The 15,216-nt window shown below is 44.9% G+C and overlaps 1 protein-coding gene across 1 annotated transcript in view; it reads left to right on the forward strand.

Moving 5' to 3' along the window:
- The window catches only part of TMPRSS6 (transmembrane serine protease 6), a 176,144-nt gene that overhangs the window by 119,317 nt on the left and 41,611 nt on the right, over positions 1 to 15,216 (forward strand). Inside the window, exons 12-14 of the mRNA XM_029590066.1 lie at positions 9,026 to 9,124; positions 10,538 to 10,651; positions 11,323 to 11,439. Of these exons, the coding sequence (XP_029445926.1) occupies positions 9,026 to 9,124; positions 10,538 to 10,651; positions 11,323 to 11,439 (330 nt within the window). The remainder of the gene's footprint in view (positions 1 to 9,025; positions 9,125 to 10,537; positions 10,652 to 11,322; positions 11,440 to 15,216) is intronic.

Consider the following 15,216-nt stretch of genomic DNA (forward strand, 5'->3'; position numbering starts at 1 on the left):
CAATATGCTTGTGCTGACTCCCAGGCCCAAAAAGTCATTGCAATGGCCATAACACACAAGTACTGAGTCCTGCTGTTTCCCCAACACTGCCAGTTGGACATCACATATCCTGATTCCTCATGCCATGTCTCCAAAACACTTCTAGGGCAAACATGCATTTACATCTTCTGCCTGTCTTGACCTGATTATTTATTTATTTAAAAACTTTTCTATACTGTCGTATAGTAGAGTACCATCACAACGGTTTACAGTTAGGCACAAATATGTGGTTTCTAATTTATCCAAAGGGTGCCATTATTATACGGTTACATAGTTCGATAATATACTCTAAATGGGAAAGGGTGTGGTTACCATTTACTATTAACTGTCTTTATAATTTAATACTTAAATTGTGAGAAAATAACAAAAGTAAGCAATACTGCTTTTTCTTGGTGATTTCCTGCTTTGTGTATGTGTTATTCCGTTGCCTCACTGTGAAATGCTTTTTTGAAGAGCCATGTTTTTAAGCCTTTTTTGAAGAGTTTTATTTCTTTCATTAGTCTTAATTCTAGTGGTAATGTGTTCCATAATAAAGGTCCTGCCAAAGATAGTGCTCTCTCTCTAACTTGGGTCAACTTTGCTGTTTTGACTGAGGGTATGGTTAGTAGAGCATTATTGGCTGATCTGAGATTTCTTTGGGGGACATGTAGTCGTATTGCGGTGTTTAGCCAGTCCGAGTTTTCGTCGTTTATTAGTTTATGAACTGTGCAAAGTGCTTTAAATTGAATTATCTGCTCTATTGGGAGCCAGTGTAAATCTGCAAGTGTTTGGGTGATATGATCTCTTCTGCCCTTACCAGTAAGTATTCTGGCAGCCGAGTTCTGTAGTATTTGCAGTGGCCTGATAGTGGTGTATGGTAATCCTAGGAAAAGTGTGTTGCAGTAGTCCGTGCTGGCAAATATTAACGCTTGTAGTACTGTACGAAAGTGTTCCTGATTTAATAAGGGTTTTAGTCTTCTAAGGACCATTAGTTTGGCGTAGCCTTCCCTTGTTTTTATTGATATGTGTTGCTTAAGGCTCAGTTCCGTGTCTATAATTACTCCTAGGTTTCTAGTTTTATCAGTTAAGTCTACTGATTTGTCATTTTTAAGTCGAATGGGATTTTGAATTCTTTCAATGTTTTTTCGTTCAAGATGTATAAATTCTGTTTTTTCAATGTTGATTACTAGTTCCATTTGGTTTAATAGTTGTTTAATTATGTCTAGGTATAGCATTGCAAAGTTTAGTGTTTTTTCAATTGATTCTTCAATTGGTAGTATTAATTGAATGTCGTCAGCATATATGTAGTGTATGACACCTAGTCCAGCCAGTAGGTGGCAGAGTGGGAGCATGTAAATGTTAAATAGAGTTGCTGAAAGTGCTGAGCCCTGGGGGACTTCTGTCTTTAGTGTGATTTTGTCTGATATTGAGTTTTTTATCTGGACCTGATAGGACCTATTGTTAAGGTAGGAAATGAACTATTTGATTGTTTTGTTTTGTAATCCAATTTCTTCCAGTCTTTTTAATAGTATGTCATGGTTTACTGTGTCAAATGCAGTGGACAGATCTAGCAGTATCATGATGTAGTGTTTTCCACTGTCGAATCCACGAAGTACGGTATCTGTTAGAGAGATTAGTAATGTTTCGGTGCTATAGTGTTTTCTGAAGCCATGTTGTGATGGGAAGAGTATGTTATTGTTGTCTAGATGTTCTGCTAGTTGCTTTTGTACTGCTTTTTCTATTAACTTTGCGATCATGGGCAAGTTTGAAACAGGCCTATAGTTACTTAAGACAGTTGGGTCACACTGTTTTTCTTTTTCATAATCAGTTTTATTATTGCATTTTTCAGTGAGTCTGGCATAACCCCTTCACTGAGTGATAGGTTAATTATTTTGGTTAGTGTGTATGAGGTTATATCAGCTAGTTTTTTTATATCTGTGGTGGGAATGGTGTCAATTTTATGTGGTGCGGGATTCAGTTTTTTTATCATGCGTTCCACTTCAGACTGAGATACCTCGTCGAATGTGGAGAATTGTGTCACATCTCTTTTTTGCATCTTGATTTCCTGTTTTGTCAGTGATTATCATCACTGAGCCCAGCATGCACTCACACCTTCTGCCTGCCTTGCCATTACCAAAATCACTGGGGCCAACATGCACTGACAACTTCTGCCTGCCTTGCCCTTAGCAATATCACAGGGGCCAACATTCACTGATACCTTTTGCCTGCCTTACCCTAGATACTGCAACTGAGGCTGATCAATTCCTCTGCCTCCTGACATATCACCATCAACAAAATTGGGTCTTGATTCAGCCTGCTGCCTCCTGACATGTCCTCATAAACAATACTGAGGTCTGATTCAGGCTGCTGCCTCCTAACACATCCCCATTAACAACATTGAGGCCTGTCACATCTTGCTGCCTCCTGACACATCCCCATCAACAAAACTTGGTTCTGACTCAGCCTACTTCTTCCTGACATGTCCCCATAAACAACAAATCCTGCTGCCTCCTGACACGTCCCCATCAACAACAATGGGGACTGTTACATCCTGCTGCATCCTGACACATCCCCATTAACAACACTGGAGACACTCACATTCTGCTGCCTCCTGACACGTCCCCATAAAAAATATTGGGGTCTGACTCTGTCTGCTGCCTCCTGACATGTCCTCATCAACAAACCTGGGGCCTGTCACATACAGTACCCCATCCCCTGTACCTGTTAGATGTAATTTCCACCTCAGTTCAAATGTAAATCGGTATGATGTACCTACTAATACCGGTATAGAAAAGTTTTGAAATAAATAAATAAATGCTGCTGCCTTCTGTCACATCCCCATCAACAACACTGGGGCCTGTCACATCCTGCTGCCTTCTGACACATCCTCATCTACAACACTGAGGTCTGACTTAGCCTGCTATCTCTTGACATGTCCTCATCAACTACACAGCGGGCTGTCACATCCTGCTGCCTCCTAACACTTCCCCATCAACAACACCGGTGTCTATCTTAGTCTGTTGCCGCCTGACACGTTCTCATCAACAACACTGGGGCCTATCACATCATGCTGCATCCTGACACATCCTCATCAACAACACTAGGGTATGACTCAGCCTGCTGCTTCCTGACATGTCCCTACCAACACTAGGGTGTCACTCTTCCTTCTTCCTCGTGATACATCCCCAACAACAACACTGGGTTTAGATACTACAGGGATCTCACAGCACATCCAGCAGCAGCCTTCCATTGCCATACCCCAACTCCAACAGCACAAGGATCTGACATGCAGCATCAGCTTTACACTACCATACCATACTACAACACCAACATCACAAGGTTCTGGCAGCACATCTAGCAGCAGCCTTACATTGCCATATCCCTCACATAACCACAGGGGTCTGATACATAGAAACATAGAAACATAAAAATGATTGCAGAAAAGGACCAAATGGCCAATCCAGTCTGCCCAACAAGATTATGGTAGTATCTGTTGCACTTTGTAGTTACCCCCATGCTTATCAGTTTCTCATACCATAAAAGTCAAGGCCCTCGTTGCTTGCTTTTTGAATCCAATTCCCCGTTATGCTTGCCATTGAAGCACAGAGCAATGCTGGAGTTGCTTCAAAGTATCAGGCGTATTGATTAAGGGTAGTAATTGGTGCATCAACAAGTTACCCCATACCTATTTGTTTCCCCAGACTCATTGTTTGCTGTATGAATCCCCAGACTCATTGTTTGCTGTATGAATCCAATTCACCTTTTCCCCTGCTGTTGAAGCAGAGAGCCATGATGGATTTGCATCAACAGTATGAAGGCTTATTTGTTAAGGGTAGTAACCACCACACCAGCAAGTTACCCCATGCACTCTTTTCTTCATTTCCATTCTTTAGTCTTTAGGGATCCACAGTATTGATCCCATGGCCCTTTGAATTCTTTCTCTGTTTTGGTTTTCACCACCTCTTCCGGAAGGGCATTCCAGGCATTCACCACCCTCTCCGTGAAAAAATATTTTCTGACATTGGTTCTAAGACGTCATCCCTGGAGTTTCATTTTGTGACCCCTTATTCTACTGATTTCTTTCCAGTGGAAAAGATTTGATGTTTATACATCATTAAAACCTTTCAGGTATCTGAAGGTCTGTATCATATCACCTCTATGCTTCCTCTTTTCCAGGGTATACATATTCATATCCTTCAGTCTTTCTTCATATGTTTTCTGATACATCCTTATTCTGCCTGCTTAGCCCCAAAAACCACTGACCACTGAGCTCCTCTACTTGCTTTTACCCAATCACTATCACTGAGGCATGACTCCACTGAGCTCCTCTGCCTGCTTTTCCCCAAACACCATTACCAAGGCATGACTCCATTGAGTTCCTCTGCCTCCTATTCCCGAAACATCACCACTAAAGCATGACTCCACTGATTTCCCCTGCCTGTTTCGCCTCAAAAAGTTGTTGAAGTGAAGCAGGCAGGGGAGGTCAGTTAAGTCCTGCCTCAGTGGTGGTGTTTGGCAAACTTCCAAAAAAGACAGGTAAATGTGAAGATACCAATGACAAATTAAAAAAAAACTTCACATATGTGTATAATTGATTAAATCTATATTCAGGATATCTAAATAAGGAAGAAAAAGACCTCAGAACCTCTATACCTGTTCTAGTAAGAACTATCTGGCATATGTGAGATAATTCCAATCATAGGTCCTGAAAAACCTCCAACCCCCTATTTCAATATATTCTCCAGAACAAACTTGCCTCAGTGGTGGTGTTTGGCAAACTTCCAAAAAAGACAGGTAAATGTGAAGATACCAATGACAAATTAAAAAAAAACTTCACATATGTGTATAATTGATTAAATCTATATTCAGGATATCTAAATAAGGAAGAAAAAGAGCTCAGAACCTCTATACCTGTTCTAGTAAGAACTATCTGGCATATGTGAGATAATTCCAATCATAGGTCCTGAAAAACCTCCAACCCCCTATTTCAATATATTGTCCAGAACAAACTTTATTTCAAATTTTCATATATTTAAAAACATTTTTTTTAATATCTTCTCAATTTTTTGTGATATATTTAAATTCCTTCACTCAATGAATCACTTCACATGGGATTCGTAGAAGAAATAGACATCATGGTAGTGCAATTAAATCCTCCAAAGGAAATAGTCTTTTCAATATTTCATAATTGAATTAAAAAACACTCACTTATCTTGGTTCTTGATGTCATGTGCAGCCGTATAGACTACTATCTATTTCCCACATTGCTTTTCTTATCAGTTTGTTTAAGTGCTCCAAAAGAGCTACTATTTCAAAATGTCATAATTAAAATTTGAAATAATTCACTTATCTTAATTCTTGATGTTATGCACAACCATTTCCTTCATATATAGACGACTGTCTGTTTCCCACTTTTCTTTCTTTAGAGATTATTGGGGCAGGATAAATGCTAGCTGAATGTATTGTTCATGTGGAAGCCATGGAAAAGCTTATTCAAACAAGAGCTGACATTAGCTAATGTTTCGCCATCTGGCTGTGTCAAGGCTCAAACTCAATGAAGGTTTCAAACATCCATACGTTTTTTCTCCAGCGGAACTCCGCTACTGGCTTTCCCCATTCCCTCTGAGGACGCTCCGAAATTGAAGCGGCCTTGGAGGGAACTTTCCTTCCTCCCCACCTTCCCCTCCCTTTCCCTCCCTGTCCTGCCTCCCAGCCCTAAAGAACCCCCCCCCCCCCCAATACCTTTGTTTTGGAGGTTACACCTGCCAGAGGCCAGAGGCAGGTGTAACTTGCACGCACTGTCTGACTGCCATCGTGCTATCCCCCTGTGCTGGAGTCCTCGGCCATGCCTCCTGGACCGCCCCGGACCGCACTGCCACGCCCCCGGACCATCTGCCCCGCCCCTGTCCCACTGCCTGCCCGTCCATTCAGAAAAGCCCCGGGACATACGCATGTCCCAGGGCTTTATGGGTGCTGCAGGGCCTTTTGAAAATAGGCCTGGCACGCGTAACCCCCCTACGCGCGTAAATCCTTGAAAATCTGCCCCATTGTGATCACTATTGCCAAGTGCCCCCCAACACAGTTACCTCACTCACTAAATCCTGCCCTCCACTGAAAATTAGATCTAAAATTGTTCCCTCTCATCAGTCCCTGAATCAACTGCCCCAGAAAATTGTCATTTATTCCATCCAGGAACTTTATCTCTCTAGCATGTCCTGATGTTTCACTTACCCAGTTAATATTGGGGTGATTGAAATCTAAAAATGACTATGTCTATTTATCCAAGGAACAACCACTTAAGATAACTTCTCAAAAATCATGTATCACAAATATTTTTTCTTTATATTGTTGGTGCTATAAGCATTTCATAATAGTATATCATCACAATTTATATGTAAATTTAGGACCTTCATAACACCCACCCGGTTTAACAAGCATAGACTTCTGTTTGCACCGCTACGGGTCCTTTTTAATCATCGGTCCACTAATTCAGTTTTGCTAATATTTTTCTTAGAGTTTAAACTTTTTTCTTGAAATGTCAAAGCATGGTACTTCCCTTGACGTGTACACGTTTCACGAGCCGCTGCTTCAGGGACTTCTAAAATTGACTCACTCAGCCCAGTGCTCCTCAGACTGATTCACAGGGTGCTGCTGCGGGAAATCTCTGGATACTTTTAGCAAGAATATTTTCAACAAACTTCTCAATTTAGTAGGGGTCCCTCTCAATAATTCAGACCTGCCACCATTTTCTGCTTCAGCGTGAAGGTGGACCGATGCTTCAACGGAATGACTGGAAAACAAAATCTGTACAGAACAAGTGATGGAATCTTATAATATCAACTTTCTAAATACCATCAAACAAACAGTGCTTGCTGTAGCCTGAATATTTATAAACAGTGAGACCTCATATTCACTTATCGTAGCGTATTGTAGCGGAGTATGCAGTAGGGATATGGAGCGTTGGCACTGGCCCGACACGGCTCGTGTTTCTGTCAAAAGCTTCCTCAGGGGCCGCACAATGCCACTAGATTCCCAGACACTGCCGCTTGGCTCTGCTACTAGGCTGCAGCTACTAAGCTGCAGCCTAGTAGCAGAGCCAAGCGGCTGGCATCTCTCATGCCACTCTGCCTTAATGCAATGCCCCTCATCCTACACCCTTGGTTCCTTGTGCCACTTGACTTTGCTGCCATGCACAGATTTTACACCTTGGGGTTCTTTCTGCCATTTTACCTTCCTTGCATACTCCAGCTCTTACACCTTGAGGTCTTCTTACCAGTCTGGGGTGCTGCTGTGCACCTTTCCTATGCTATTGAAATCTTGATACCACTCTTTCTGATTCTTGGTCCCTATATCTGAACCTTGGGATTTTTCCTGCCTTGTTTTCTGCTTTGTTCCGCCTTCACGGTGCCTTAGGGTGCTGATGCTACTTTCAGTGCCACATTGCCTCTCAAGTATATATCACTATTGCTGGTATCCTCTTTTTGCACCTTGGGATATTCTTCCTCTTCTTCCTGCTTCTTTGCTCCTCTCGTGGTGTTTTGGAGAACTCCTGCCAATGCATGAAGCCTGGTATCCCTTTACCCCTTTGGAGCCTTAGGCTAGAATGTATGCCACTTTTGATGCCTCATTGCCACAATCTAAGTACCTTAGAATTCTTTCCGCTTCTGATGATTTCTTCTCACAAGTTTCATTAGAATTGATAAGAAAATCACTATTGTGGAATCCAGAACAGACTGCAATGATTCCCCCCATCGATTTTATTGGTAAACGAATAATCTAATAAAATAAATAAACACTTTTTTTTTCTATTGAAACTATGAAACAAATTTGGGTACCAACGAAACGAATGACCTAACCAAAACAAATTGTTTTCTTCTGCACATCCCTAGAGGATAACTTTAAAACAAGGGTGTGGGCACACATATACACTAGTATATGGATGCACGACGTACACATGCACATGTAATTTATATCGTGCATGCAATTGCATGCCTAAGATATAAAATATATGCTATTCTACCCAACATTTTCATGTATCTAAAAGATACATGGCAAGTAATGTTAAACATAGCCAGATAAGTAGCGTTTTTTTATTTATCCACCTATCTTACTTAGCCGGATACGTTGCAGTTTTTTTAGACGTATCCAGCTGAGTGGCAACTAATTATAATCATCTGCAAGAGAATATTTAATTTGCATATATTTCTTAGCAATTGTTAACTTTTGCATATGAAAAGCCTCTAATTTTGTAATATGTGAAGGAAAAGGAAATTACCACTTTTACCAATTAGTCTGCCAGTTTGCACAGTCTTTCTGCAGCTTGTGCAGACCCTCCTGGCTCTTAAACTCAAAGTCCACCCATGTCACCCAGATCCCTCACCCAGTCATTTTTACATGTTTAAGATTGTTTGATCACATACACCAGATACTGAGCAGAAGTAAATAGATGCAAGTAAAAGACAGATGCATGTCATTATGGCAGATTTTAAAATAGCAACTTATGCTGGCCCCTCCCTGGAATGCCCCTGCCCCTAGTCTGCCCCCTTTTTTATGCGTGTATATTTTGGTTTTTAAAATTGTGTGTACTTGCATGTGCTCTTTTACATGCGTAAATGCTATTTTTTAACATGTGCATCGTTTGAAAATTCACTTCATAAAACTTATTGATAAGTCAATGGTATATATTGTAGAAATTTTCAAAAGCTCACTTACATGCAACACGTTACAGGTGTAAATTCAGGTGTAACATGAATTTACACGTGTAAAACCCAGTTTTAAGTGTGTACATCTTTTGAAAATGACCTCCTAAGTGAACATTAGCTACTGGTTAAGTATATATGAAACAGTCCTAAAAGGCACAGGTTTAGTCACATGATATCTAAGAAGGCAATGCCACTATTTAGGAGAGGATTTGGAGACTGTCTTCTTGTGATGTTATCACCCTTGCAATAAGGGTGAGTCGAGAGATATGTCAAGAGATGCATACTAACTCCACCTCCCTTTGCAGCCTGTCCAGGGGAGTTCTTATGCATTTTGAATGGACTTTGCGTCCCCGCCTGTGATGGAGTCAAGGATTGTCCAAATGGACTTGATGAGAGAAATTGTGGTATGTTATCCTGCTTACATCTTTTTTCCCCATTCACTAATGAGCCCTTTAACTGTTATGTCACTGATACATACTTCTATTCCCCTGGTCTTTCATCTCCTCCCATCCCATCCCCATGTCTGATGATTGCTATAGAACTCTTTATAACCTTTCCTGGGATGGAACTCCCCAACTCTTAGATTTCCAGACCAGTTTAAACTTGCTTCAGTCACGTTTTACTGTCAATGCATTTGAGAGAGAGTCTGAAGCTGAGGGTGCTATGGGCTTCTAATTCCAGCAACCCAGGCTTTCTCCCTGCTTTCATCTCTCCCTGCCTCTGTTAGTAAGCAGCAGCAGCACTTTTCTGATGATGGACAAAAGAGACCAACTTGCAAAGCCATTTACCCAGGTGAAACAGCTTGGCTGAAAATTGCCTTCCTCTGCCCGACTCAGAGTATACGCCAGCTTGTTCGGCCTGTGTGCACTGCTTCTAACTGGGTTAAAAAGATGGAGTTCCCTCTGGGTGAGGTTAGGTCTAGGGAGGAAAGCAGCATGCATGCATCCCAATTTCAAATAGTCACACACACTCTTTCGCTCCTAGCTCGGCTGCACGCTTAGATGGTTTAAGGTTTAAGGTTTATTTGTGCTTATATACCGTTGTCTCGGCGTAGCCTTCACAGCAGTTAACATAGCAAAAATACAGTAAAAGGAAATTACAAACAATTATAATAATAGAAGATAAAATTTAACAAGTAGGAATAAAAGATATCTTAATAAAATAAATATTAAACCAATAAATACTAAAAACATAAAACATGCTTTAAGTATTGAGGTTAATAAAAGATGGCAAGCGCAAAGTACATGTGATGATTTTAGCACTCAGACTTTCCAACTGCTAATTTTCAAAGGGAAAAATAAACATGGGTTGGTTTCTCTTTGAAAATTTCCTGTAACGTTTGAGGGCTAGAAGTTGCCTATATTCATCATCACCAACAACGAGGGCTATTCAGAGTGACCCCCTAGATACAGTTGTTGCTATAGAGGGATATCTGACTTGCATGGGATCATCATTGCTTCCACAACACACCAACTCCAGACCACTTGTGAAGTGGGAGCCAGCTCCAGGAATTAAATCTTGGCCTCCTGCATGATAGCAAGAACTATTGCCATTTGGGCCATGGGGGCTAGTCCCTGGGCATTATCTTAACCTTCACCAATTTATGTAAAAAGTTTGGAATTTACACTGATTACCTAAAAGCTGAAGAAACAATATAGAGAAGAGGCCTTTAGTATCCCGGATATTCGTTAAAGCCAGGTCAACTCTTTCTGTCCATAAACGTCATCCAAATAGGGAGCATGGTGGGCAGTCTGCATTTGCAGGGAAACGCCTCCTTCTGCTTTAATGTTGTTTTCTCTGTTCTGTTTCTTGCTCAGTTTGCTCAGCAACGTTTCAGTGCCAAGAAGATAGCACTTGCCTGGACTTATACAAGGTCTGTGATCAGAATCTGGACTGCAGAAATGGAAGCGATGAAGAGCACTGTAACCAAGGTAAGGAGAGAGGGAGAAAAAAAAAATAGGACAGCGAGCAAAGAGAAACAAGGAGAGAGACGTGAGGCAAGGAATGAAAAAGAAGGGGAGTAGAGGGTGAGTAGAAGAGAGGCAGAGACAGTGATGGGACAGAAAAAAAAGAGAGACTGCACAGTCTTGGCAAGTGGATTCGCTCCATTGAATCTGAAGAGAGGGTGAGATGGCGAGATGATGAAAAGTCAGACAGTGAGAATGAAAGTGAAAGAAAAGGCAGAGAGCTGCAGAGAAAGAACTAAGAGAATGGAAGAAATAGAAAGGGATGCCAAAAGAGAGGAAAATGATAAAAACAATTAATGCCACTGCTATTAATTGCATCAGTGGCATGGGATCTTCTTAGTGTTTGGGTAATTGCCAGGTTCTTGTGGCCTGGTTTGGCCACTGTTGGAAACAGGATGCTGGGCTTGATGGACCCTTGGTCTGACCCAGCATGGCAATTTCTTATGTACCTAAGGCAATGCACTCGGAAATAGCCCAGCTCATGATCCTCGCTCAACTAAGCCATTGAAAGCTGAAAGATTTTTCAGCAGTACGGAAGTGGCTTCCCTTCCCATGTGATCAGCCATTCGTAGGTGAGCAAGAAGCTCTTCTGCATCCTGCCCAAGCTGTCAACTTTTGCCTTCTAATGTTTGCAGGAGTCCAGTGTGGTTCTTTCAATTACCGGTGTGAAGACAAGAACTGTGTGAAGAAAGTCAATCCCCAGTGTGACTTCACCGTGGACTGTCCGGATTCATCAGACGAGAAGCACTGCGGTAAAGCAAAACGGCATGCAAGGACTGATGGGGGGAGAGGAGGAGGGAGAGAAGACGATGCTCATACCGCCAATGTGCTGAGTCGCAGAATTGCAGTGTGATTATTATCCCAGGCATGGCACGCTGACAGACCGATGCAGTAAACATGCACTAACCCCCTTTAGCATAAGCACTGTTCCTGAACATTCCCAGATCAGCCCAGTCCAGTGGGTTGTGTATCCTCACCAGCAGATGGAGTCATAGAGCAAAATCTTTGGGCACTGCTACATAATCGAGAGTGCCACCTGCAGTCCCTCAGTATTTCTCTGACTCCAGCAGATGGTAGAGGTGCAATCCTGCAGTCTGTTAGTTAGTTAGTTAGTTTAAAAAAAAAAAGGAAAGCTAGTTAGTTAGTAGTCAGTGACTTAGCTTCCTGAGGTGTTAGGCACCTTCGTGGAAGCCGGGCGTCCGGGGGGTTGCACGCACACCCCTGCCTGAGCTTCGCCCACAACAGTCCAATGGCTTCGATATCCAGGGGCTCCTAGTTCCCTCGACCACTGAAGAGGATCCCTTTCCTCTGGTCCTCCTCAGGCTCCTAGGAGAGCTGAGTGAAGTTTCAAAACAAAAAAAAGGAAAGGAAAGCAAGAACTTATCAAGGTAAGAAGAGTCTGACCTGGGGACCGACCGGGCCGTTTTTTTCCAGCACTTCAGTTGGAGAGGGGGGAGTTGGACCCCCTCTGATCTCGTTGACATCCCAGGACTCCAGCTATCTCAGCGGGGGTGGGGGGGGGTGAGGCCTTCGAGCGCGAGGTATGCCGCATTTTTCTACTCGCGGCTCTTGCCGGTGGGTTGTTGTGAGCGCACTTTCGTGCCTGCACGGAATTGTTTGTTTTTGGCTCCAACCGCCGTGTGGAGGCTCCTCGACCAGATGTTTCTCCTATTGCCGACATCCGTGTGGCTGCGCAGACTGGCCCATGGCACCCCAAGTAAAAATGCTGAAATGCCGCGCATGTGGCATGGCAACACAGGCCCTGGATTTGGTTTCCCTCTGTGCCGCCTGTACTTCGGTGCAGGAGGGAACATCTTCGGTGGAGAGGCCTGGCAGGCAAGGGCTTCGTTCCTTAGGGTCAATGTCCCCCTCAGCAGGGGAGGGGGGCTCGCGGTGGGTGTCGAGGGAGGAGGATTCCCCTCCCATTCTATCCCCTGTAGAGCAGGTTTGCTCCTTTGGGGATGACTCTGTGCTACCGGACCCCCCCAGCTGAGTGGGGTGAGGACTTGGGGGAGTTCTGCTCGGAGTTTGTGCTGCTGCTGCACCAGGATTTCCTGGCTAGGAAACAGGCAATACTGAAGAGAGCAGCACGGCCGGATGTTCTGTCGGAGCCTCCACCCAAGTGGGTGTCCACGGGGCCCTTGGACCTTCAGCAACCTTCAGGAGTCCGGCAGGGGACCTGAGTTGAGGATAGACTTCCAACCCCACTCAGAGATACACTGTCTCCGGGGTGGATCAGGATACGGGACTCACACATGACAATGGGAACCAGGACAACCCAGACCCGGATGAGCTGCCACTTTCAGAGAGCGATGATCCCAGCATGGTGCTCTTGTTTAAGCGTGAGGAGCTCTGGCCTCTCATCCCCCAGATCTTGGAGGTCATGGGGATCAAGATGTCGCAAGAAGAGTCCGACAGCGAAGGGGTTAACCCGGTCCTAGATGGGATTCGGGGACTGATGACTTCCTTCCATTACCAAAGAAGGCCCGTAAGCTGGTGACCCAGGAGTGGGACTCACCAGATGCGGGCTTGAAAGTCGGTAGAGCGATGGCAAAGATTTACCCCCTAATGCAAGATGTTTTGGATCTTCTGAAGGTGCCAAAGGTGGACACGGCGGTGTCTGCCGTGACTAAGAAGACCACCATTCCCGTGGCTGGGGCTGCTGTGCTGAAGGACATACAGGAACGCAAGCTGGAAATTCAGCTTAAGCGAGTCTTTGAGGTCTCCGCTCTGAGTCTACGGGCAGCTATTTGTACCAGCTTCATGCAGAGAGCCTGCCTTTGTTGGGTCCAGGAGGCATCCATGGCTCCGAGTACTGGAAGTGGTGGGCCCTTGCAGGCTGCACGAATAGAGACAGGTGTTGCGTATGTCGCAGACACCTTGTATGATTTGGTTCGGACCTCGGGCATAGTATGGTATCCGCTGTCACGGCTCTTAGACTCCTCTGGTTGTGGAATTGGTCAGCAGATTTGTCTTCCAAGTCTCAGCTCTGTAACATCCCCTTTAAGAGCAAGCTTCTCTTCAGGGAGGACCTGGACCAATTGGTAAATCTACTTGGAGTGTCCAAGGGCAACTTGCTTCCGGAGGATAGGAAACCTTCAGGAAAGGTTTTTCCCCCTCAAGCTCGCTTTCAGGACTCTCACAGATTTCACACTGGTAGGTCTTCAGCTCATTCGGGGTCCAGGCCAGCCCCTTGGGTGCCAGCAGTCCTTTTGTGGAGGTCGTCGCTCAGGCAAAGAGTCCATGGGCCAGGGCACTGGATGAGGAAAACCCTCCCAATGAAGCCAGGGGCACCCATTCTGTCAGAGAAGCTGTCGGAGGCAGATTGTTGAGCTTTTACGCGGAGTGGGCAAAGATTACTTCGGACCTCTGGGTTTTGGAAGTGGTCAGGGATGGTTACGCTCTTGAGTTTTCACGCACAGTTCAGGAGGCCTTTCTGGAGTCCCGCGTAGCTTTGCAGGCCAAACGCAAGGCAGTGCAGGGGATCCTATAACGGCTTCCCGACCTCAGGGCCATTGTTCCAGTTCCCCTAGCGGAACAGGGCTAAGGACGGTATTCGGTGTACTTTGTGGTTCCCAAGAAACAGGACTCCTTTTGTCCCATTCTAGATTTGCAGAAGGTGAACTGGTGTCTTCGAGTCCCCCATTTTCGCTAGGGATGTGAATCGTTTTAGGACGATTAAAATTATCGTCCGATAATTTTAATATCGTCTTAAACCGTTATGGAACACAATACAATACAGATTCTAACGATTTATCGTTATAAATCGTTAGAATCGTGAGCCGGCACACTAAAACCCCCTAAAACCCACCCCCGACCCTTTAAATTAAATCCCCCACCCTCCCGAACCCCCCCCCAAATAACTTAAATAACCTGCGGGTCCAGCGGCGGTCCGGAACGGCAGCGGTCCGGAACGGGCTCCTGCTCTGAATCTTGTCGTCTTCAGCCGGCGCCATTTTCCAAAATGGCGCCGAAAATGGCGGCGGCCATAGACGAAAAAGATTGGACGGCAGGAGGTCCTTCCGGACCCCCGCTGGACTTTTGGCAAGTCTCGTGGGGGTCAGGAGGCCCCCCACAAGCTGGCCAAAAGTTCCTGGAGGTCCAGCGGGGGTCAGGGAGCGATTTCCCGCCGCGAATCGTTTCGTACGGAAAATGGCGCCGGCAGGAGATCGACTGCAGGAGGTCGTTCAGCGAGGCGCCGGAACCCTCGCTGAACGACCTCCTGCAGTCGATCTCCTGCCGGCGCCATTTTCCGTACGAAAACGATTCGCGGCGGGAAATCGCTCCCTGACCCCCGCTGGACCTCCAGGAACTTTTGGCCAGCTTGTGGGGGGCCTCCTGACCCCCACGAGACTTGCCAAAAGTCCAGCGGGGGTCCGGAAGGACCTCCTGCCGTCCAATCTTTTTCGTCTATGGCCGCCGCCATTTTCGGCGCCATTTTGGAAAATGGCGCCGGCTGAAGACGACAAGATTCAGAGCAGGAGCCCGTTCCGGACCGCTGCCGTTCCGGACCGCCGCTGGACCCGCAG

The sequence above is a fragment of the Rhinatrema bivittatum genome, chromosome 2, assembly GCF_901001135.1.
Source record: "Rhinatrema bivittatum chromosome 2, aRhiBiv1.1, whole genome shotgun sequence".
NCBI lineage: Eukaryota > Metazoa > Chordata > Amphibia > Gymnophiona > Rhinatrematidae > Rhinatrema > Rhinatrema bivittatum.